The sequence below is a fragment of the Macrobrachium rosenbergii genome, chromosome 22 (assembly GCF_040412425.1).
Source record: "Macrobrachium rosenbergii isolate ZJJX-2024 chromosome 22, ASM4041242v1, whole genome shotgun sequence".
In the NCBI taxonomy this organism is placed as follows: domain Eukaryota; kingdom Metazoa; phylum Arthropoda; class Malacostraca; order Decapoda; family Palaemonidae; genus Macrobrachium; species Macrobrachium rosenbergii.
Genome location: NC_089762.1, coordinates 20,193,172 through 20,220,280, shown reverse-complemented (window position 1 = coordinate 20,220,280; position 27,109 = coordinate 20,193,172). Strand labels below are relative to the sequence as shown.

The 27,109-nt window shown below is 37.1% G+C and overlaps 1 protein-coding gene across 3 annotated transcripts in view; it reads right to left on the bottom strand.

Annotated features, from left to right (window-relative positions):
- The window catches only part of LOC136850619 (BRCA1-A complex subunit RAP80-like), a 203,384-nt gene that overhangs the window by 21,582 nt on the left and 154,693 nt on the right, over positions 1 to 27,109 (bottom strand). The window contains exon 7 of one of the 3 annotated variants that reach the window (XM_067124315.1): positions 14,830 to 17,286. The exons of 1 other annotated variant lie outside the window; for it this stretch is intronic. In XM_067124315.1, the coding sequence (XP_066980416.1) occupies positions 17,282 to 17,286 (5 nt within the window). In that variant the 3' untranslated portion in view covers positions 14,830 to 17,281. Of the gene's footprint in view, positions 1 to 14,829; positions 17,287 to 23,333; positions 23,402 to 27,109 lie in introns of those variants that run through there. One more of the 3 variants, XM_067124314.1, reaches the window with a different exon arrangement.

The following is a 27,109-nucleotide window of genomic DNA, read 5'->3' as shown; positions in this document are numbered from 1 at the left end:
CCACTAGAAAGCATCAGCGACGCATCTCAGAAATTCTTTCATCACTTTGTCGTAATTTTTGCACCGTTTTATATTTGCCGTTACATAAAGTTTTATATATGAAAATGTGCGCAATTTCATGTAGAATAAAACAACAAACAACCGATGGTTGTAGCTTTTATAAGTTTTGAAATATTTTCATATAAATCACGATAAGTGCCAAAATTTCAACCTTCGGTCAACTTTGACTCGACCGAAATGGTCGAAAAATGCAATTGTAAGCTAAAACTCTTACATTCTAGTAATATTCAATCATTTACCTTCATTTTGCAATAAATTGGAAGTCTCTAGCACAATATTTCAATTTATAGTTAATTTTTGAAAAAAACTTTTTCCTTACGTCCGCGCACGGTAACTCGGCCGAAAACCTCAGAAATTCTTTCGTCACTTTGTCGTAATGTTTGCACCATTTTATATTAGCCGTTGCATAGTTTTATATATGAAAATGTGTGCAATTTCATGTAGAGTACAACAAAAAATAACTCATTGTTGTGGCTTTTATCAGTTTTGAAATATTTTCATATAAATCACGATAAGTGCCAAAATTTCAACCTTCGGTCAACTTTGGCTCGACCGAAATGGTCGAAAAACACAATTTTAAGCTAAAACTCTTACATTCTAGTAATATTCAATCATTTACCTTCATTTTGCAAGAAACGGGAAGTCTCTAGCACGATATTTCGATTTATGGTGAATTAAAAAAAAAACATTTTTCCTTACCTCCGGGCGCAGTAACTCAGAATTTCTTTAGTCACCTTGTCGTAATTTTCGCACCGTTTTCTATTAGGCGTTACATAAAGTGTTATACGTGAAAATGTGCACAATTTCATGTACAATACAACAAAAAATAACTCATGGTTGTAGCTTTTATCAGTTTTGAAATATTTTCATATAAATCAAGATAAATAGAAAAAATTTGACCTTCAGTCAACTTTAACTCGACTGAAATGGTAAAAAAATGCAATTGAAAGCTAAAAATCTTACATTCTGGTAATATTCAATCAATTACCTTCATTTTGCAACAAACGGGAAGTCTCTAGCACAATATTTCGATTTATGGTGAATTTTTGAAAAATGAAGTTTTCATAATAAAACTAATATTGTAATACTTACCTGAACACCTGAATTAGCCCTGGTCACCCACCAGCCCGAACTACATCCCCATAGCTTTTACCCAATAAGTGGGTAATTAACTGTCAGCGTTTCCAACGCTTACAGGAAAATCTTGTCAAATGAGTTACCTGAAGTACCGTTGGCAACACTGCTGCAAGTCCCGGCTGAGCGAGGCCGAGATCCCCAGTTCCATTTTTCACTAATCAAATTGAAGTAGGGAGGAGGGTGGGAATCATTCAGGTGTTCAGGTAAGTATTACAATATTAGTTTTATTATGAAAACTTCATATTGCAATACACTCCCTGAACACCTGAATTAGCCCGATTAACAAAATTTTGAGGAGGTGGGATCAATATAATTCAGCCCGACCTTCCAACAGGGAAAGCAGGTAACTCATTACTCACCTACTTTGTGTAAATGAATGTATCCTCACCTGGTTATCCCACTCGGCAGGTGAGAATGTTTGTCGAGAGAGTACCCCCAACGTCAGTCTCATGTCTAGGTACTGTCTGAGTCGAGCTACCTCTCACGTGGTATTCAAACCTCCTCATGGATAGAGAGTAGCAAAAATAAAAAACCAACCTACCATGTGGCTAATCACAGCCTCCCATGATTAGTGGAGAACGACGAACCTCCCATGTGGCTAATCTAAGCACTCTCATGTATGGAGGGTCTGAGCCGAGCTACCTCTCGTGGTATTCAAACCACCTCATAGATAGAGAGTAGCAAAATAAAAGAAAACCATCCTACCACCTGGCTAATCACAGCCTCCCATGATTAGTGGAGAACGACGAACCTCCCATGTGGCTAATCAAAGCACTCTCATGTATGGAGGGGTACGATGAACCTCCCATGTGGCTAATCAAAGCACTCTCATGTATGGAGGGAGACAAAGAACCTCCCATGTGGCTATTGTAGCCTCTCATGTATGGAGGTGAGGTGAAGTTGAGTGTGCAGGATCTTCGAGTTCTTCGCTGTCCATTGCCACCGATGTCTGCGCAGAAGTTGAAGAAACCAAACCTGTCCACTGGATCTTCCTAACTTCTCAGTACTAACGTCAAACTTAATACTCTCACTATGAACCCCGACTAACAGATTCCTAAATTCCAAAGTTCCTCAGACTATATTCATTACCTAGAGTTCCTCCCACCCTTAACATTACTACGTAATTATTAGATCGAGTTGGTCGTCACAAAGGGACCAAGCGAGTAACTCTTCTTCGAAGAAAACTGAATGTCTCTGAGGAAGAAAGTCATGAAAACCGACACCGACTTCCAAGTGGCCGCTTCTAAGAACCTCCGCACTAAGAGAGTACCCCCTTAGCTAAATGAACGCACCCACGATAGAAGGGTTAGCCGCTACACATGAACTAAGAGAATAACTTTCATGTAAAAAGGAGAACGACGAATCTCCCAAGTGGCTATTCAGAGCCTACCCATTAAGGAGGGAATGAGGTAGTGTGCCGAGCCGATGACCTTCCGCCCTGCAGGTTGCGGCAAAGGCCGATGAGCGAAGAAGTATCCCAGCGCCAGATGAAACAACCTAGGCTAGCCTACGAGAGCACCTCTTTGGACTATCGTAGGGAAACTATTGAACACTAGGATACTTAAGACGTACTAAACTTAAGTTCATGTGATTATAGTAACACTGTTGCTTAAGATTCTAAAGCCTAGAAGTAATTCCTCTATCTGGTTAACCTAATAACCACCGCACTACATGTATACTACCTTAGCTAAATGAACACACCCTAGATAATAGACTTCGCCGTTAAACGTGGACTAAGAGAATAACCTTCCGAGTCTCCACACTAAGAGAATATCACCTCAGCTAACTGAACGCACCCCAGACAAGAGAATTCGCCGCTATATGCAGTGGGGCGAATTGAACGTCTCTTAAGCCCCGTACACACTATGCATCATGTATCAGCCACGTGATGCAGTAGTGGTGTTGAATTAAAATGACTACCGGCCAAACTGTACTGCAACACTGCTCACTTGTTCTCATGCGCAAGCTGTTCAGTTGCAGTTCAGCTTTCATACTGCCAGGATGTCTGCTGATGATGTACTTTGCCAGGAGACTCTACTGTGGGGTGTAGTTGCTCTGTGCGCTGCAAAAAAGAAACTTTTGAGGAAGAAACGTAGAACCTTCAGCAATTCAATAAAATGTAGAGTGTTCTTCCTTGTCCATTCAAAAGGTTTGGCAGGTAGTGGTGAGTAGGCCATCGGCACTGGAGCTGAGTGGACGTCCTCCCACTCTGACTGTCGGTGCAACACTGCGCAGCTACGTGAAATCGGTCTGGCTTGTCAACTCGTTCATGATGCAGCATCATGTTGAAAAAGTCATTTTTCAACACATCCATTCAACACTGCGTGCATCATGAAGCATAGTGTGTATGGGGTTTTAAGCAAAGGAAGAAAACACAGACGGACTCACAAATAAACTACGTCCAGAATAAAAGACTCTGAACCATTCCTTAGAAAGGAAGATGAAGTGGACATACTCCAAATACTGTGCGGTAATGAATGTTAAATAATGTCACGTCAAATTAAATTGTGTTCAAGGGCATAAAGCTCCCACCACACAAGAATCGTGAAGTGTGCCCGCAACTGTGTTTGTGGAATGAGCGCTTATGAACCAGGAACCAGGAACCTTTTCTCCGAAAGTAACTAATCGCATCCTTGACAGCGGACGGGAAGGATTCCGCGGTGAGACAAGAAGTATATACAGAAGCGGACGGAGTTTCTCAACCTTTGATAAATAGACTAATATTCGCATCGGACAAAGACATCCCCGCTGATGCCAGAACCGAACACTGCAGATAAAGAACCTTAAATGAACGAAGCAGAGTTTTAGCCTCTGACTCTGTCTTCGCCACGACTTCCAGAAGAAGAGAAATACTTATCATTTCCTGCCTCTAAACCAGCCTAGGAAACTTCCCGAAGTTCGCCCACCTTTTATCTGCGGCTAAAGCTGAAAGAAAGAAAACACCTAATCAGTTATCTTAACATATAGAACTTCCGACAAATCTCGCGAGGGAGCCCAGTCACTGTACTAGAAATTTTCGGGAAGATGGAAACTGTACTGCTAAGTGCTCAGCGGTAGCCAGCAATAGTCGAAAATGGAAGAATCTTGACTTTCCAAAGGAATAAGAGAAACCAACTATTTCGGTTATGGCAGGCCTAAAGATGGAATGACCTTCCTTATGACACAGACTTCCCCATGTCAAGCTGACCTGGTAAAGCTTACGGGTTGACTTTCTCAAGCTGAAAGAAACTCTGTCTAGACATAGCTTTAGAGTGTCTGGACTTTCTAGCTGTTCGCTCGGCAGTCGCCCACAACTAGGTTCATCATGCAAGAGTTTGGACGACAACGGCGAAAATGCAGTTATCTAAAAGATCTTTCGCATGAGGAGGAACATCGGAACTTCCATAAGGAGCATTAGGAATTCCGAAAATTGAGGGCATTAGGGCCAGCAAGGAGCTAGAGTCATAGACGGTCTTGATATTCCCTCAATTCCTGATTACCTGATGAATGAGACCGATTGGCAGAAAGCATACACCTCTAAGTTCTAATGATCTTGTTCCCCCCGAGTTCTCAGATACGACACGGCAGTTACGATGTCGCAAAGCAGACCCACTACTGTGTTGCGCACTAGGACTGCAAACACCTGAGGGCTTCCTTTACAGCCCTGAGGTTCCCGAAGGTTATCACTCCTCTCATTCACGATCCCCCAGAGGCCCGAAGCCTGGGACCTTCCAAGGTTGCTCCCCAACCTTGATATGAGGCATCTGAGTACAGATGAACGTCGGGAAGAGGGGAAACTAAAGACCTTCCAGATGTGAGATGCACTTCTGACTACCACAGAAGATCCGACAAGCGAGAATCGTTCCAGATTATACCAGCATTCTCGATGTGGAAGTTCCAGTGATTCCTAAGACATATCTGAAGAGAAAACATGTGTAGACACAAGACCCTGGAATGAGAGAGAGAGAGAGAGAGAGAGAGAGAGAGAGAGAGAGAGAGAGAGAGAGAGAGAGAGAGAGAGAGAGAGAGAGACATTAATTCTCCCTAAGAGGCTTCTCCAAGAGGGTACCAACTGTTTCCTGTTGGACAGGAACACCTCTACTTCAACATTTTGTACCCTTGACAACACTGGAGACATGAGTTAAAAGCAACAAGTTTGATATACTGGCCACATCCCCTGAACCCAGAGCAGCCACACTAATCATAGCTTGCTGTGATGCTACTGCTGACGACGGCTACACGAAATTGACCATGAAGGAGATATCCTCCTCCCTAAAAGACTGTTGCAGAGCGCAAAGGCGCCCTCAACAGAACCCTCTCCGAATGTCCGGATAGTGGGAGGAAGCTTTAAAAGAAGTCCCTCCTCTTCTGCCAAAGAACGTTGTACAGTCAGGCGAAATGTTAAGCTGGTAAGCCAGCCCCACTGACACTGAAGTGATGAGGTGTCAGGTAGTACCGGACCGGAGGGTGTATATCCATCTTGATTGAGAAAACCCTATCAACCCGGACACATCTACATAGAGAGGACAAGGCCTCCGGATGGCTGCAAAAGGTGTTCTCCAAGATACAATCCTCCTTAGATGAAACTGAGACCAAACAATTGACGAAGGAACCCGAGAGAGAAGAGCCTTAACAGATACGTTGAGAGGAACCCTGACACCCCCAGAAGGGTTAACTGCTATCTTGTTAAAACCCGTCCTGAATAGGAAGCAAGGTTGAATCTTGCTTACTCGACTCTATCAAAGCTACTAACCTACGTCTGCCTCCCCTAATGCCTGCCCGACACAGCCAAAGCAGACCAGATTCTTTGATGATTAAGCAACTACCGGTTCTGTCGCATAGCGACTCGAACATCGTTTGATTTGGTAGAGTAGGCTCCTCCGGAACCCTGGATTGAGGATAAGTGAGGATGAAGTCTACCATCCGCTTATACTTGTTCTGATAGCTGAAGGAGAACTAATATCCGGTACCGGATCCTCTTCTTCAAATGAACAATCCTTGTCGGCCTAGTACGACCGAGCCAGAGGATTGTCGGACTGGTCCGACCGAGCCGGAGGATTGTCAGACTGATCCAACCGAGCCAGAACAGGGAAGGGAGAGAGGCCGACCCCTAGCAAACGCCGAACTCGAAAACCCGGAACTCGCTACACCTGGGTGCGTGAGACAGACATCTGACGTATCAGTCGCGAACATACTGGAGGCACCAAAGTAGGTTGCGCAAACCCTGCACCGCCCAGCGGGGATGACGCAACACCTGGGCCGGCCACACCTGGGCGGACCACGCCTACTCCTGAGAGCGAAGAGGCCGCAACACCCGAACCACTCAAATCCGGATGTATCAAAAACCGCATGAGAATGGGAATCCGGAACTGAAGACCCAGAATCAACCCCGAACCTACATGGATGCCTAGACGGAGGGACAGAGAAACCTGCCGGAAAGTTGAGAAAGAAGATGCTGAAGGAGGGAAGAAGGAAGAATCCACACTCAGAGTAACCACCGAGCGCCTAACGCCGACGTTAGACAGATGGAGAAGGTCCTAACCGGACCGAACTCAAAGGAGTATCGACGGGGAAGTTACGAGGTACCGAACCAAAGGTAACAGAAGAAGGTATATTACCAACTATCCTTGAGAATGGAAAGGCTGCGGAAACTATCGGTGCTGATACACTGAACGCTGGCGCAGGCAAATTGCCGACTGCCGTAGCATCCGTAAGAATCACGGAGGATACATTACGGTTAGGAACCCGTAAAGAATGAAATATGGAGTTGCTGACGCCTCCACAAACACCTGAGAAGCAACTAGACCGGATGCCTGAGAAACTACAGGATTCGCAAAAGGTGATAACGACGACGGATCCGTAAAAAAAGTACCCCTTCCCTTAACCCCAAAGAGAGAGAGGGAGCCGCTGAAGTTCTAATATACAGAGTTGAACCAAGAAAGCCTTTGCTCTGCTGAGTTAAAAGCCAAGAAAACAGGATGAGCAACCAAGACCCTGAAGAACCCTCCGAAGAGTGGACCGAAAAGAAGATTGAGAAGGGCAATGGAAGAAGGCTTAGAAGATAATGGGGAAAAAAAACCGGGAAAATTCCGTAGCGGCCGAAGAGGCCATAGATTTCAAAGAAAATAGGCTGGTTCTGTTCCCCCCGCCCCTGCTAATCTTGATAGACATTATCAAAATCAGAAAATTCTTTAAGACATGATCATGAATATTGGAAAATTCGATCGCCAGAATTACCACCATCGCAAGACGAAAGAAATTTTAACCCCTGAAGGAAAAGGAACCTTCGAAGAAAGAGTATTCAATGAAAACAAAATTTCAGAACCAGATACATCAGAAACCAAATCTGAAAGACCCTCCACGGATCTGGAACCTTTGTTGCACAGAGCACAAAGCAGGAAATAAAACCGACGATTGATCTAAATGAGACACCTAAACCTTAGCGACCCCAACCAAACCTGAACCCAAAGAAGACTGCATGTTCAACTACTCTTCCTGAATACTTCCTAAATTAGAATTCCTACTCTTCTGAGTGATTCCTAATTCTAAATCCACCTTAGAACTTACGCTTTTAGAGGGAAGGGGGAAATCTGCTGCCAACACTGCCTGCTCCGCGCAGGGGGGGCCGGCAGATCATTCCTTCGAGGTTTGCGGTTCTCCATGACCCCCAGCACCCATTAGGGCTGGTTCTGGAACAGGCAGGGGGGCTGAAAAAGAACGATTAGTATCTACAACACTGTTTCTACTATCCTTATCTCTAGTTTCCGTTGATTTAGTCATAAAGCTAGAAAAATCGACTAGACATACTCAGCTAGTAACTTGTTCTCTAACTTTTTGAATAATTCTTCCATCTGATCTACCGACCAAGACTCGCCGCCTATCTGACTGATACTACACTGCATCTTCCTACATAAAATACAAACAGAATGTCGATCGTGTTTGAGGGTACTCATCCTAAGCTTGCAGGACGTATAGGGCCGATAAGCGTCAGCATCTCCAGCAGTAGAAGGCTGTGTCGTCGAAGATGTAAATGAAGTTGAAGTATCGGCGCTTGCAGACGGCGACATCTTCTTGTTTGACTTATCCACTCGAGTCCAAAGTACCGATCCCAAAGTCAAAATCGGGAGAGAAGTTCCAAATCTCATCAATAAAGTATCCATCCTGGAGAAAATGCGTTGAATGGGGTCGGGCTAAATGACCAAAAGTTCGCCTGATGTGGGACACACCCACACAGCATGGCGAACAAAAAGCAATTGGGGATCTCAGCCTCGCTCGGCCGGGACTTGCAGCAGTGTTGCCAACGGTACTTCAGGTAACTCATTTGACAAGATTTTCCTGTAAGCGTTGGTAACGCTGACAGTTAATTACCCACTTAGTGGGTAAAAGCTATGGGGATGTAGTTCAGGCTGGTGGGTGACCAGGGCTAATTCAGGTGTTCAGGGAGTGTATTGCAATAAACTTTTTTTACGTCCACGCGTTACGAATTCATGCATCATTTTGTGATAATATTTTCTCTGTGCTGCTTTGACCGTTTTACAATTTGTTATATACCAAAATCATTGCAATTTAGTGTACAATACAATTATATATGAATTTTTCTTTGCACTGTCATATATTTCAATATTTATATATGATAATGATATTTTTTTCATTTCTGATGGTTGCATACTAAACTTCAGGCAATGACAAAAAAAGGAGCCAAAAATGAACTCTTAATCTTAAAAACTAAGCGTGCTGTGATTTTTTGAAGAAAACTTTTTTTCCGCTTCGGCGCTAACTCCCGAACGCCGCTGGCATACGGCAGACACTTTTGTAAATAGAGGCTCGGCGTTTAAGGGTTAACAATCAAGATAGAAAAGTAGGGTAAGAGCATAAATACAAGATACAATGTACTATACAAAACAAGTACCAAAAAAATACCTAAAAATTACCTAAAATCCCCATAAACAGCAAAGAAGTACAATATAGTACAGTACACTTCTTTACTGCAATTCAGTATCTAAAAGGGAAAGAGAAAGCAGTTAGCACAAATTAGAGCTCATTTCCATGTGCCAACTAGCTTACAATTTGTTAGCTAATTTCAACCAGTGGCACATATCAAATAACTGGAAAGAAGTCTTTGAGAAGTGTTGTTACTCTCAGTTTATCCAATCATTACAGTTTGAAGGAGTAGCAATATACTACTGTATTTGAGATGTAATATACTTCATCAACAGCAAACCCTATAATGTCACACAAAATGAGAATATTAACTACTAACTAATAATACAGTAGTTAGTCAGCAGTAGAACCAACTAATAAAACTTTCACCAAGAGCAGAAAAAATTTAAATTCTGCATACTACACTGAATTACAACTGGAAAGAAGCAAACACCGTGATGAAATGCTAATTACTCTCAGAAAGCTGGACCTTAAGAAGCTACCAGTCCAAGAAGTAATGGCAGTAACTTAACCCTCTAACGCCGAGCCTCTATTTACAAAAGTGTCTGTCGTATGCTGGCGGCGTTCAGGAGTTAGCGCCAAAGCGGAAAAAAAGTTTTTTTCAAAAAATCACAGCACGCTTAGTTTTTAAGATTAAGAGTTCATTTTTGGCTCCTTTTCTTGTCATTGCCTGAAGTTTAGTATGCAACCATCAGAAATGAAAAAAATATCATTATCATATATAAATATTGAAATATATGACAGTGCAAAAAAAAATTTCATATATAATTGTATACAAATAGCGCTGTGAGCAAAACGGTTAAAGCAAACAAGTTATTTTTTTTTTGTATTGTACACTAAATTGCGATGATTTTGGTATATAAAAAATTGTAAAACGATCAAAGCAACACAGAGAGAATATCATCACAAAATGATGCATGAATTCGTAACGCTCGGACGTAAAAAAAAAGTTTTTTTTTTAAATTCACCATAAATCGAAATATTGTGCTACAGACTTCCCGTTTGTTGCAAAATGAAGGTAATTGATTGAATATTACTAGACTGTACGTGTTTTAGCTTACAATTGCAGTTTTCGACCATTTCGGTCGAGTTAAAGTTGACCGAAGTAGAATTTGTTCTATTTATCGTGATTTATATGAAAATATTTCAAAACTGATAAAAGCTACAACCATGAGTTATTTTTAGTTGTATTCTACATGAAATTGCGCACATTTTCACATATAAAACTTTATGTAACGACTAATATAAAATGGTGCAAACATTACGACAAAGTGACGAAAGAATTTCTGAGATGTTCGGCAGAGTTACCGCGCGAACGTAAGGAAAAAGTTTTTTTCAAAAATTCACCATAAATCGAAATATTGTGCTAGAGACTTCCAGTTTGTTGCAAAATGAAGGTACATGATTGAATATTACTAGGTTGTAAGAGTTTTAGCTTACAATTGCGTTTTTCAATCATTTCGGTCGAGTTAAAGTTGACCGAAGGTTGAAATTTTGGCACATCATGATTTATATGAAAATTTTTCAAAACTGATAAAAGATACAACCATGGGTCATTTTCTGTTGTATTCTACATGAAATTGTGCACATTTTCATATATAAAACTTTATGTAACGACTAATATAAAACGGTGCAAACATTACGACAAAGTGACAAAAGAATTTCCGAGATGTTCGGCAGAGTTACCGTGCGCGGACGTAAGGAAAAAGTTTTCTTTTTCAGAAATTCACCATAAATCGAAATATTGTGCTAGAGACTTCCAGTTTGTTGCAAAATGAATGTACATGATTGAATATTACTAGAATGTATGAGTTTTAGCTTACAATTGCGTTTTTCGACCATTTCAGTCGAGTTAAAGTTGACCGAAGGTTGAAATTTTGGCACTTACGTTGATTTATATGGAAATATTTCAAAACTGATAAAAGCTACAACCATGATTTATTTTTTGTTGTATTCTACATGAAATTGTGCACATTTCCATATATAAAACTTTATGTAATGACTAATATAAACCGGTGCAAACATTACGACAAGGTGACGAAAGAATTTCTGAAATTTTCGGCCGAGTTACAGCACGGACGTAAGGGAAAAGTTTTTTCAAAAATTCACCATAAATCAAAATATTGTGCTAGAGATTTCCAATTTGTTGCAAAATTAAGGTAAATGATTGAATATTATTAGAATGTAAGAGTTTTAAATGATTGAATATTATTGACTGAAGGTTGAAATTTTTTGTAAGAGTTTTTCGGCACCAACAGACAATTTTGTCAATTGCGTTTTTGGCATTTAAGGGTTAATATGACCAGCTAGATAATTAATTTTCCTTATTTGCCAAATAAACTAATGTAGTGAGCAGAGCTGTTAACAGCACTGCAGGTTTTGGGAAAAGTGGAGAATGTTATTTAGACACCTGTAGATTCAGATGGTGCATGTAGGTGATACTAACCTTAGTCTGACATAAATTGGACTGGTGAACCGGAAAACATTCAAGACACAAATACAGGCATATTTATGACTAATGAGGGTGTGATGAAACAAATGTTCTGTTGAATAACTATAAACTTTCAAAATTATAAATGTTAAATCTACATTAACCCCTTCGCCACCCGGGGCGTACATATGTACGTCTTTTCTTTACGGTAATAAATAAAACCGCTGACGTACGCCTATATCGTCTTTCTTCCCTCCTCGAAAAGCAGAGCTGTTTTCTTCAGCTTGGATGGGTTTCAGGCGTAGTATTGTGTACGAGAGAGGTGCAGAAGCTCCACCCACTATTCATTCTAGCCAATGAGTGTCTGATGGTCGTGACGTCATATTCATATGGGATATTATAAGGGGTATGAGCAGCTAGATAATTAAAACATTGTCACGATCTTGTGATAAACCATTTGCCAAAAACTTTTTCTCCTTTTGATTGCAATTTTACAGGTTTTTTTTTTTTTCAGTATCATGATGTCGGATGATAGTATTTCAGATTCTGGGTAGGAATACCTGCCAGATCTGCAGGATTTTGATAGTTGTTAAGTTGCTTAGATGACAGCGACACCGTTATTTTAGAAGACACTGAACCCATTGTCGATGAAGGTTGGCAGTTCATAACAGATCCATTTTTTGACAAGTGCCCAGACCCACCCCCTTTCACGGAGGGTGACAATGGGATCTCTGTTTGACCCGACTTCACCTGCCCACGAGATGCATTTTGTTTCTTTTTTGTGATGATGATATTGATAGACTGTGTGAATGGATGAATGCTCGGGCAGAGGAGTATTTTCGGTCAACAGGAAAGTGTACTATGTTTTTTGAAAACTTCTTTCATTTTTTTACACTAACATGTAATTTTTATTATCATTATTTTCTCTACTACAAGTTGTAGTAGTAGACTTATTGTTGAATTTTTAATTATTATTATTGTTATTATTATTATGATTATGATTAATTATTATTATTTATTATCAATGCCATAAACATTCATTGATGTATACTAACTGTTCCATTTAAGAAAATTAGTATATAATTACAATACTATTTTACTAATACTTATAAATGTTAAATTTACTACTATTTCTATTTCTGCAATTACTTTTTCCACTAAATATTCCTTTTTTATATATATATAATATATATATATATATATATATATATATATATATATATATATATATATATATATATATATATATATATATATATATATATATATATATATATATATATATATATATGTATATCATATGTATATAGCCAATGTGGTGAAAAATATTCATTGGTATGTACACAATGTTTTCACATAAGAAATATAAATGAAAAAATATGAATAACAGAAAGTTTAGTGGGAGCAAATGATGACTGATATACTAGGTTTCGGCAGTGCAACAGTGGCGAAGGGTTAAAGACCGTTCTTATGTTTCTAACATAATTTTGATAATACTAGAGTACAGGTACTGTAATATTAATTGTGAATGGTACAGTCACTGCAGACTCTTCCTGACTGGTTTATTCACTTCCATAATACATGAAAATATATAAATTACATCCTGACTGGATTTCTACTCTCCAGAAGCCCTTGTCACTGGAAGAATATTTTTCACTTCATTATATCTAACTTACACATGCCACAAGATGAACCATCCAGTGCTTGACACTTAATGTCTGAACACCTAAGGTTTGGCACAGCAAAACAGCAATACCAATATGAAAGCCCAAACTTAATTTGTATTTACCAGCCTCGCCACACTTAGCTACAAGGTGTAAAAATGGTGAATGAAATGAAAGAAACACAAAAGCAACATGCTAACCCTTCCAAAACAATATAATTATAAAAAATAGATAACTAGATGCTAATCATGCTTACTCAGAAGCTCCTCCACAAAGAGGTTTTTTTTTGTGCCCTTGCTAAATCAGGAGTTTCCAGGTTCCTCACTGCTAGCTCTTAGGTTCCCCACTGTCACCTTCACAGTAAGTTCTCACATATCTTGTAAAAAAAATGTCCAAGATTTATGAGTTAAGGACTATCAGTCCAACATTAGAATCCAAGCTACGCAGTGGATTTCCTCTCACTTAACCATGACAAAAACTTGAAATGTTTATGAGAAGGGATGCTGTCGAATCTCCACCTCCTAGTTCAAATGTGACTCAACCAACACTCAAGTCCACACTATTTCATTCATAATATCCTAAACACAAGACATAAGGCTAGAATTCTCATTAGTTTCTATACCTGCTTATACTAGCTTCTAATATTCCCTATCCACTTTCAAGTTTTAATGGTACTGTACTGTATTCTGGCTCGCTTCTGTTGCTTTTTTGTTTGCTTCTTGTTGTTCCAGCAATGTGAGGCATATACATAGAGATCACAGTGTACACAATGTATACCAACAGTAATTTACCCCATGCAATGGAGGGTACAATACCCAGGAATTCTTAAAGAAGTCAAAACAGGTACTGTACTATTTAAACCCTCATCCCTACCAAAATTTTGTCAAATATCTCACACTTTCAACCTTTTTCTATATAAATTTTCATATTTAGATAATTTAATTTTTTGTTTTCTTAGTATTTACCGCAAAATTTCAACATTAATCAAGAATATTAATATTGCCTAAAATGGATATACTGTACAGCCTTTAGCCACCGACATAATATGATGTTAATGACTCCACTGATATACTGCTGCTAATGTCAGTGTAGACAAGTTTGTGTAGTACCAACAACACAAAAAATGTTTGATGACTGACCTCTTCTTTTCACATTACACTTCACATGTTTACTTCCCATGTTCAAAGCTTTCTTCTTGGCTCCAACAACCAACTGTTTCCTTATTCCAAATCTCCACTATTTCTAAGAAAAATTGTCAAACAGCACTTACTTTCCTTAACTTTATATGTTAGGTAAAAGTTAGCAACCATTAACTTTCTTATTTTTTCTGTATAATTTTGAGATAATATAAATCTTTGAGGTTTTATTCAGTCAACACATCTAACTTTCCCCTCTACCATAACACTAGTGATAATTAATGCAAGGAAATAAAGCACACAGACATTTCTTCCTCCTGTTTGCTTGAAATTTCAAGTTTAAACAAAAAATATATAGGAAAAATACAAATCTTCCTATTAGTACAGTGGTCATCTTTAAGGTATTACAAGATTAAGCTTTGTCCTTCTACATCTTAAATATTTAGTTTTACCATCTTTACACGGCTTGATGAAACACAAATACTTTGTATAACCTTTATTCACATAATAGGTAGATTCTCATTCAACCTTAATGTTTCATTAATCATCCCGATAAATATCAAATAAATAATGTGTATTAAGGTTACCATTAAATTTTAAAGAAATATAGTAATACGATAAAATAATTCATAATATGAAAAGTTTAGCTGAATTTGAAGGAGATGGACAAGATGGCAAGAATAAATGCAAATGTGTTCAGCAGGTTAGGTAAGAAAAAGTAAGGACATTGGCAGATAAATACAAATCCTGGTGGTATGAAGGCATGACAAGCAAAAAAAAAAAAAAAAAAAAAAAATTAAGATACTGGTTTAAGGTGAAATGGCAGATATGAGAGAACTGGGGAAAATTAAGTGAGGATAATGATGACTATCAATTACTTAGAAAAGAAAGAATATATGTGTTGTGTTGTCTGGTATACAGGAAGCTCAAAAGAAGTGAAAAAAATTTTTGGGACAGGTTATCAGATGCAAATACTGTACATAAGTGCCACGACCAAAAGGATAGAGTAGTAGGAGGATACTTTAATTAGCACATAGAAACAGATGAGTAGTTTTAAGAATGTGATGGGGAAGGTGTCACGCCTGGAGTAAAACCAGAAAATAGTATAGTACTGAAATTCTGCTGAAGCCTAAAATCAAAGATGCTGAACACAATGTTTAAGAAATTGCAACAGAAGCTAATAATATAAAAGAAAGATGCCAAAACTGAATAATATTATGGATAGCATCACAAAATGGAATGCACTGTAATACCAGCTGAGGCATGAATACAATAATATAAGACCACTTTGCAGTTAGTTCTGAGTGAGAAAAAGACTAGAGATAAGGTAAGAGACTTTTCATAATCATCATCATCATCACTATTGTTTTTACATCATATTTTCCTTTTATAGGATTATACATGAAATGAGATCTCCCACTCTCTTCAATCTTGTGCATTTTCTTCCTTAATTCCCATCAGTTTTAAGTCTTTATCCATTCCATCTTCCACGATTTTCTGGGCATATCTACTGGTCTTCATCATGGCACTTTCATATTTTCTATTTTTCTGACTGTTCCAGATCCCTTCTCATCACATGTCAAACTGTCTCAATCTTTGAGATCTCAGTCTATCATCAGCTGCCTTGCATAACATCTCTCTTCAACTTCCTTATTTTTAATATGATCATCCTACTGCACTCCAACAATGTTCTTCATCAGTGAACATGTCGCTACAAACCCTATCCATGCATCATAAATAGTTGCTCTGCTTACTATTAAGTTGTGTTTATATATCTGTTATCTAGCAACCTTTTTTCAGTTCCCTGCATATCCAAGGTAATAGAAATGTTCTATATCTTCCAAGGCCTGCTTTTCCTCCAAAGCATAGTGTGCTCCTCTTCTTATCTCCTATTTGCTCTTATACATTTTGAGCATCTAAATCCCCCTACTCCATGTGTATTTTACAACCTTAAGTATTTTTTGTCACACCACGATACTGCATATTTAATAAAAAAAATTGAGTTTAGTCCAAACATTTCCTATAACATCCACATGGTCAAAGTCCTGACTATACTACTAATGTGTTTCCTTCTGGCCAGCTTGATAAGGGTTGGCTCTTCACCTCAGTAGTAGTCTAGTTAAATGATTTAAATTATTTCCAATCCTCTCCTCTCCAATAACCTTCCAGCTTGCTTTCATAAAAATCTATGAGCTACATATAAAGCCTTCTAGTATGGTACACTGCACATCAAAGAACTGAAAACTTACGAAGAAAACTGATACGACTTTGAACACCTTAAAGGATGAGACGGTCTCAACATAATGATAAGAACTGGAGAAGAGCAGTCAATTAAGTAGTTGACATAAAAATAACTGGCAGGGCAACGGCCAGTAGGAAGGGCCAGAAAATCATGGAGAAGGGGACAGATGACCTTGATCAAATGGAAATTTAGAGAGTTCAGAAGACACAAAGTGAACTGAACTTAGTTCAGGTACAACCCCATACAGAAAATTCTGTCATAAACATACTAACTGCTGTTAAGGATGACATCTGTAGCCAAATATTACCTGATTACAAAAATGTTCACTGTTTGGTTCTACCATACTTTTTGTGTTTCTGTTAAGCTTAAGATCTTTACTGATACAAAGTAAACTGTAAATTGTCTGATTTCATACTGCTCATTATGAGATAAAACTTAAAGGTTTAAGGCACTTGTGCTAGAAAATCCCCATTTACATGGAGTTCAACCAGAATTATGTAAAAACATCTTGAACCTCAACTACAAACTTAATCAGCCATACATTCTTTCACAGTATCACATATTACAGCACACTATAATGCAAATCCCTCTTATTTCTAGTCAAATACAGATATAACAAAATGTATTTTTAACCATTCTTGGAACTTCAAAGATCACCAGGGTGCTCCCTCGTTGATTAAAGCCATTTACATTATCCTGAAATATGAAAATAATAATGAAGTTGCTTCTTCTAAAAAAAAAAAAAAGCAATTCAACCCCTAGCTGAAGAGAACAAGACATAACCAAGCTTATAACCCTTACAAGAGTAGGAAATGTTATCCAGCAGAATTTCATATTAATACACTCTTAACCCTTAACCCTTAAGGGACGGGCTAATTTTAATTGGCCAATTTAAGAAAAAAAAACATTATGGAAGATATGCAAATGCACATGGTGTACCTTCCACTGGAAGTTGAAAGTGACTATTTACAACCCTATATAGGGACTCTTTTACAAAACTTTTACCAAGCTATACATGCTTTTTCTAACAATTTATTTAATTTTATTTGGTAAAATTGTAATTACAGCTCACACAATATCATAACATATAAGAACTAAAATCATTAACAAATTCTGTGTATACTTGTTGTAAAATATTAATGTAAATTTACTGAGATTGGGAGATACAGTAACCTTTTTGGAGGTATACATGTTTTTTCTAACATTTCTTTGCAAAATTACAATTATAACTGACATCATATCATAAAGGATAAGAACTAAAACCAACAGCATTCCCTGGGTATATTTATGAGCAAATACATAAAAAGACGTCATGGGAGAGAGAGGAGCAAGACATTCCCCCTCAACTCGAGAACAATACTAATCTGCCTGGGATGTCCACGACTGAGCTGAGCTGAATTCTTTAGTTGCCACTATTCATTTATGGGCCACTGAAGTGATGGAAACTCTTTCCTGCTTGATACAGCCTTAGATCCTCTCATGAGGGGATCCATCCATTAAGGGTTAATGGACGGCCATCATCATATGAGTATCTATAACAGGTTTTGTGTGATAGACAGATTAACTCATATGAGTATTAATACTACGCACCATACGATTTGGATGAATTTAGCTGGAAAGATGTTCATAGCACTTCAATGGTTGATAAATGACTTATGGCAACTGTGTAGCTCAGCACAGGACAGAGGGGGGGATTTAGTATGCCTTGAGACCTGATGGGAGAAATGTATTGCCCCTCTCTATCCCATGACATCTTTTTATATATTTGCTCATAAATATACCAAGGGATTGCTGTTGGTTTTAGTTCTTACCTTTTATAATAATATGTCAGCTATAATTGTAACTTTGCAAAAGAAATATTAAAAAAAAAACATGTATACCTCACAAAAAGTTACTGCATCTCCCCATCTCAGTAAATCTCATAAAAACAGTAAACCCAACGTATTCGCGGGGGAAGCATACCACACCCTCCGCGAATAGCTAAAACCTGCAAATACTTAGAACCCTTCTAAAAACACTTAGAACTGCCTATTTTGATAGTTCAAACACACAAAAACAAACTAAAAATGCTTATACAGGTATTATCCTACTTACGATGGGGTTAGGTTCCAAAAAACCCATTGTTTGTTGGAAAAAACATATCTCGAATATAGCCTAGCCTACACTAAGGTATTCAGTACCTTGTATACCAATATGGCAGCCTAGCCTAAATTATAAAGTCTACTCTATACATACACGGTATAGTAATTATTAATATCAGCTAATTCTGGAGGTTCATGCAGAGTGACTTATGATAATTCAATACAAAGAGAAATTGAATAACAAACAAGAATTAGCTTAGCCTACACTATGGTGTATCGTATACACATACGGTAGCGTACCCTACATTATACTGTATTCTATATTCACATATCATATTATACAAACATCAACATAACAAATATGCATCTTTTCAATGGGTCTTTTAAAATGTTATGCCTTAATTCACTGTATCCATTAATATCGTATATATTCTTATATTGCTTTGCATTATAAATTGCAATCACAGCGATCAATGTTTTGGTTTGGAAATCGATTATGCGGTAAGTTTATTTTACTTTATTTAACTTAGTTCACAGCGCTTTTCTTGCTTCTAATTAGCGTAAATGAATCTCTAGATACTTTATTCATATGGGGCAAGGTTATTTTTCATTACACGAAGTGTTTTTAAGTCAAAATATAACTTCAATACATCTCGTTGTAAAATTAACTTAGCTATTTTTTTTCATTAATAGATGACGTTGGCTGTTTGGGGGCGTTTGTTTTATGTAAAAAAAATCAAGATTCCGTTCATTATTTTCACTTAATTTCATCATAATACAAGCTTTCCGTATTTATCGTTTATCGGCGTAAAAATAGCAGTAATGTGTTCTTTCATGCCCAATAGTTTTGACTAAAATACTTTCTCTCCAATTTTAATTACGGTTGAGTTTCATCCATGTTGCCGATGCACAATAATTTATAGTCATTAGCAGCTTGAACATTGTTTTCTCAGCTTCAGTTACAACTTGTAGCTTAAATTTAGCAGTATATTTCCTTGCCGATCTTTTTCCATACAGAATAAGGGTATAATGTAAAAATACATGTCCTATTCTACTTAATGCCATTTGTACTATAACTACGGTAATTGTTTATTACCGTACAATGGTTGAAATAGAAGCGAAACAACTGTTGTTATCCGATTTGGTCATAAGCAAAACAACAGTTTCTCGTTCGGTTGTTTATGGCTGTACGCATTTACGCAAGAGTATAACGTTACTACCAATACTTTTATCATTCTCTTTTACTTTTTTAACTAGAAGATGGGATAAAAAGATAAAGGAAAAGAAGTTGATCTACTGTAATTTGGTCTCTCTAGGTGCCTGATTGTGCGCTGCTGCCTGCACCTGCGTGAAATTTAAAAATATTTTATAAGTATTGTCGTATCAGTATTAATTGCTTACCCCATTGCAAAATCGAATTATCCTAAGGCGAATTATCATAACTCAAGCACTACCTGAGTATTTTAATAGTTTTTATCACAAAATGTGCATTTAGTCATGAAAATGAGATGAAAATACGGTAAATAGTGAATATTTCCCAATGAAAAATACCGTGAACGGGTGAATTTTCAGTGAATAATGCACGTATATGTTCCATACAGAAATTCACTAATAGGTGAGTCCGTGAATCGTGAGACTGCGAATACAAGGGGTTTACTGTATTTTACAACAAATATACTCAGAGTTTGTTAATGATTTTAGTTCTTATCTGTTATGATATTGTGTGAGCTGTAATTATAATTTTACAAAATAAAATAAAATAATTATTTGAAAAAACATGTACAGTAAACTCCCTGTATTTGCGGGGGATGCATACCGCACCCCCTGCGAATAGCTAAAATCTGCAAATTCTTAAAACCCCTCTAAAAACACTTAGAACTGCCTATTTTGATAGTTTAAACACAAAAAAACCCTATAAAAATACTTATACCTGAGTATTTTAAGTTTTCTCATAAAAAATGCATTTAGTCATGAAAATTATATGAAAATACAGCAATTAGTGAATATTTCTCAGTGAAAAATACCATGAATTTTCCGCGAATAATGGGTAGATACGTTCCACAGAGAAATCCGCGAACACATGAGTCCGCGAATACTGGGGGTTTACTGTATAACTTGGTAAAATTAGCATATTTTTACGAGCGTCTTGTAAAAGAGGCCCAACACAGGGTCGTAATAGTCACTTTCAACTTCCTGTGCAAGGTAGGAAAAGATTTTTATGATTTTTTTTCTTACACCATGTGCATTTGCATACCTCCCTCTTTTCACTGATGTATTTTTTCTTCAAGTTTGCCTGGTTTGGGGGTGTGTTTAATATATATTTAGCCCTTCCCTTTAGGGTTAAGGGTTTGAGATATCCAAAGAGAAATGTCTCATAACAGAGTTACCTGGCCTAGGCAGGAAAACTACTCTCTGGCATTGAACTCCACAAACCTAAATGACCTACAAAATTTGTGAAATGACAATAAAATTTCATGTTAAATAAACTGAATTTTACTTCTACTACACAGTACCTTCAACTTAACCAAGCATAGGCTTAGGAGGTGGGGGGACTGCACCCCCTGGATTCAGGAATCTGCTAAAATTCGGGCAAATGGGTTGGGATATTCGGGCATTTGGGGGAAGAAAAAAAATTCTATAATTTAAAAAATAATAGGAATTAGAATAAAAATTATGATAAACTTGTATTTGTAAGTCAACCAGGTAATAAATAATTGCACATGAATTATGATTATCAATTTACTATTTCCTTTAGAATATCCCCATTTGATTATAAAAATCATCCTACTAATTTTCCGTGAATACACGACTCCTTTTTTTATCCTTGCTGGCGATGAGGAGGCAGGAAACTCCAACTATAAACAAATCTCCCACAAACTCTGCTACTGGTAGTGTTTGGACCACCGCATCTAAGGGCTATCATCGGCTATTTATGTAAGTTTCTACCATTTTAACAGTTCAATTAGCGTTATGAATGCAGTAATCACTTATGTGTTTGGTACATAGAAATAGGACAATAATTTATGAAAAATCATTACTTTAGGATTTTTAGCTGTATATTTATGGTGCATCTGTCAAGGTCAAGCATGTTTATGGTCAAAGAAAAGAAAGTTAAAGGCAGGAAATTTTCCTTGTGCTTATTTTAGGGCTTTCATGGGGTAATGATGTATTTACACGAAGGATATTAGAACAGAGGCCTTCATTTAAAATGTTGTAGCTTTATCAGACCTCATATTCTATCATGTTTACGATCATGGGAAACAAGTTGGGTCATTTTCTGCAAGTTGCCTATGTCCGATACTGGTAGGGTACCGGAAGACAGCAGGAACCTAGTTTAGTGCTTATTCTAGTTCTTTCCTGGTACCAGTGAAATACAGATTTTCATTTGTATTTTTATATCTTTTCTGCACGTAGTTGGTGATCCATTATTCATGTCATATATTTTGAAAAATAATGTAAAAATAATCTGTTGATATTATGCTCCTTTATAAGTTGCGTAAGTTTTAAAAGTTGCCCCTGCATTTTATTGTATTTGAGAGTATTAGTACTTTTAAAACACACATAAGATGTATGCATGAACACTCTGAATGAAGAATAGAATAGTAGCTCCATAGCTTTGCTAAACGTCTTTAAATTTGTACCTACTGTACATAATTTAGCAACTGTTTGGTGTTTATTACACAGATATATGGCAATTTGAAAAAACTATGGAGGTTTGTAAAATTCGGGAAAACTTGGTGTTGCCCTCCAAAATAAATTCCACCTCCTATGCCTATGTAACTAAGTCAATGCCAAAAAAAGTAATAATCATAGCTAGACTATAATTATAATTGTACTTCAAGGGTAATGGAGGATATGTGAGGTTTTAATTGGATATGACACACAGATAGTTACAAGATGCTAATTTTGTTCCCAAAATGCAGAGATATGGGCAATATAACAATCAATATTCAAAATACTAGCATAATGATTGTATAAGATATTAAAATATTACTATTTTAATGATGCTGACTCAATGCACAAGTGTTGTTTATGTTAAGACAAAAGCGAAAGAGATGGACAACCAAACACTCTTTCTCTGACCAGGCTGAAAAAACTAGAAGACAGGAAAGGATAAACCCTCCTCGTAAAGTTACAAGTCATGAAAAGCAGAAGACAGAGGATCACACACTTCCACATGTGAAGAAAAAGTTACTGAACCATGCTAAATTTTCATGCGGTAAATGTGGAAAGAGGGGTAAAGAGGTGGCCTGATGGGTCCTATGATGACTCCTGATAGTTAAAAACCCAGCCTTAAGCTAAATGGAACAGTGACCAAACTAATACATATAAAACCCCAAGAGAAGCCACCTTGCAGTGAAGAGGAAGATGACTGAAAGAATAGATGCATTCAAACATTTCTCCTTCCTCATTCCTATTACATGCTATCTGTCAACTGTAATTGTGATACTTATAGTGCATTCCAAGCACTCAACAACAAAATTTTATATCCTATAGCATAAAGGCTTTATAGTTTTTCTTTTACCAATTTCAATATTGTTTACCAAACGGTATGTACAAATACGCTGTATATTACCATACAGTACTACTCTAAGTCAACAGTAGGTACTTAAGTATACAGTAATTACTTAGCCTCAGATTATCCTCTTACTATTTTTATAACCAATCATCATACAACTATGCTTCTTGAACGTATTCTGACTTCAAGCACATGCATATGCCATCATGACCTGGAAGTATTTCAAACATTTAATAAAAGTTTTTATGTCCATTTCTTTGTTACCATACCAGTCCTTTTACATCGAAGTATCATTTCCATTTCATAATTATGTAAACATTATCATCCAGCTGTTTTAAATGGTTTTGTCTAATAACCATCCAGTACCTAACCTTCCTATAGCACAGTGTCATTTTTATTCCAGCTATATAAGTAATGTTTCTTTCTACAGCACAACTATCTTTTTAAATATAGTTTGCACATGTAACTTTTTAAACAGAGTTCCACATTCTTTTTTCTAGTATTTTATTGATGTAGTACCATTTCATCTTTCACTGCTTTAAAAGGTTATAAGATTATAACTTTTATTTCAAACATTTGATTTAAACAATGATATCTACTTTTAAGTGGTCATCACTCAATGCAAAGCAGTCACTAACTCAGCTGTAAAAATGAGAATAAATCAGAAATGACCTGTGTGGGCATCTGAATTGATGACACTGCCATGCTCTTTCACATACCAATGCTCTTCCACAGACAAATGTCATAATTAGGATGCTCAGCTTGTGCTGTGCTTGGTAGCAGAGGGCTAACAGGTATATGGCTCCCAAAAGTGTATTTTTTTAAGATTTAAACATTTCTTTTTGTCATGTGGGAAGATGGTTGTAAGTCTTTGGAGGGACTACACTCCATTTCTAAAAACTCTTTTCCCTCTGTCCTTTCTGTCTGCAGAGTCTATAGATTACTTAACTTTGGAAGAGATAAAAAGTTAATGAGCTGATGGCATCCCACTTTGGATTTTCAGGACCTTACTAGTGAGCTTGTTTTGATACTTTGCCTTTTTTTCCTCTGTACCTAAACAATAATACAGTAATCTCTCGATTATCCTGATCTGCATTATCCAGACCTTGACATTATCTGACACAACTGGACCAGGGACCAAAGATACACAGTATATACTGTACATAAAAATTTCAAAATATTTGAAAAAACCACTCTCTGATGGTTGACAATGCTGAGCAGCCTAAGGAACTCTTGGTAACACTCCTTACACGCATAAAGAGACAGAGAAAGAGTTTGGAGGTGTGGGAGGCCTGGAAAAGTTTCCAATGGTTGTGGGGGGTTAGATGGCTGGGTGGCATGTGATGGGAGCAACAGTACGGCTGTTTACAAGAAGACTCACCCAGAGATAGGGTCGTTTTGGAAGGTGAGTGGAGCAGAGAAGTATCCCTGGCTAGGAAAGGGGTAGGTATGCAGTGTGGGATGGGTGGAGAAGGGTAGGCAGGGATCTGACTTGTTGAAACTTTTTTAATGATTTTGATGTTTATGTTTTTCCACATTTGATTAAATGATATGTACAATACTGTAATGAATCTTGTAATGAAATACATCAAGCACAAAAGAGAGAGAGAGAGAGAGAGAGAGAGAGAGAGAGAGAGAGAGAGAGAGAGAGAGAGAACATCTAAGGTATCGCATACATTACAGCCTATAACACAATCACTCCTTCCCTTTTTCATTTTGATTTTATACTATTCTCATTTTAATTTTACTGTATTTTTTCATTTTTTAATGTGTTCAGTCATAATTTCCCTGCATAAACAATGAAAAAACAATAAAATTTACACCCCACAAGAGACAGAGAAATGCATTCAGTGTCCTCTCCCGTGTGTGTGTGTACATTTACACACAAACACACACACATTCATTCCCTTCGGTTGAGTAAGGGGGGAAACGAGCCATAAATAGTTCAACGTGTGTGCCAACATCTATGACAAAACTTGTGATGAATTTACACTGAGCGTATATATACTGTATTTTAAATTAATCTTTTACTGTGAATGTGAACATTATATTTGAGTTGAAATATCAACAGTGATAAAATATTCTCCTGTGTACTGCTATGATATGTGTGATTATCATATTACAGTCAACTAAAAGAAAAAAAAAAGCTAAATGGTGACATCAACAACAATAAAATGTCACATAGATGTTAACACACAAACACATAAGCATACAACTAAAGCTTCTATGATATTAAGAGGTTAAATGAAATATCATTAATTCCAATACAGTAATACATAAAATGATTAACTACATTTTAGTGGCACTCTTAAAATTAATTTGCTTTGGGTACATCATCCCAAAAAACCATCTCTCTCTCTCTCTCTCTCTCTCTCTCTCTCTCTCTCTCTCTCTCTCTCTCTCTCTCTCTCTCTCTCTCTCTCTCTCTCTCTCTCTCTCTCTCTCTCTCTCTCTCTCTCTCTCTCTCTCTCTCTCTCTCTCTCTCTCTCTCTCTCTCTCATACACTATACACACACACACACAAAATGAGAAATCAGTGATCATTAAACTAATGATTAATGATAACCTCTTAAATATTGTTCTGAAAAATAGCATACTGAAAGAGCTCAGTCTACAGCTCAATATGAAAAATGCAATACTTGGTTTTATTCAGGGTAAGGACACTCTGTGAATAAAAAAAAAAAAGGGGGCAAATTTATCAAATTATGAGTAAACAAATGAAATATACCGTATAAAATCTTGTGCCATTCAATCTCATGTATCATGCAACCCCTAAAATTTTGTCCCCAAAAAATGATTTCATCATATATCTCATGCATCACGTGAGTTGCATTTTCAATAGACAAGATGACATTGGGCTAACTTCTCTCCTTCTGTAACCCAATCTTCTTGTTAAATAAACAAAAGTAAAAAAAAAAACTAGTCATTATTTACTGAGCAAATTTCATTTTAAGTAGATGATACTGCACTACGCTGCGTGTGAAGAGAATTTCATTTTTGGTAGATCATACTGCACTAGGCTATGCTTGTAAAGTGAATTTCACTTTTGGTAAATTGTACTAGGTTAGGCTTGCAAACAAGATTACCAAACTTATGACATATGAAACAAATCACAACTATCTCTTATTATTAACAACCATTTACTATTGCACGAGCACCATATACCAAAGAACTGACACAAGGAACATCAAATATGGACATATACAACCTAATCGGGGAACAGCTGTTTTGCAATTTTGAGGGGATTTTAGTTTAACATGCAATATGCTTGTTTGCCTTGTATACCTTTTACATTTGTTTTAAGTACAAAAATAAAAGTAACTCCAGTAATAATCTGTCTTTTAGCAACTAAAAAATGATTCCTAATTATTTCAGAAGTAGGCCTCAATCAGCTAATTCTGAGAACGTAAACATTAGCCTAGCCTACTTTAATGCATATGGCAGTTGATCAGTTTTTTTTTTTTATATTACAACGATGATATAACATGATGATAAAATATAAATGATTCAGCAAGTAAAATATCAGTTTCAGTAACATTGCCTTTATCTTAAATACAGCTGCAATAGCCTATTTGACTAATGCAAATGGATACTATGAGTGTAACACCCAGCCTATGCCAATAGCTCACTAACACATTTTGTGTCTTGTGCATGGTAATACAAAATGCTTCTCTCTTAACACCACTATAGATCCCCTAAGCAAATGTTCATCTCATCTTATGTCAACCAAGGGGGCAACCAAAGCAATAGCTAAACCATGACAGAACGCACAGCATGACAGTGCAAGTTAAAGTGGAAATTCCTCGTAGTTGTGGTGGGAGGAACATCAGTCCATCTCATCGCATCAATCCTAAACTAGATTTCCTGTTGTCTCTTTGGAAAGACAAGGGCTTATCGATATTAGCTAATAAAGGTGTAA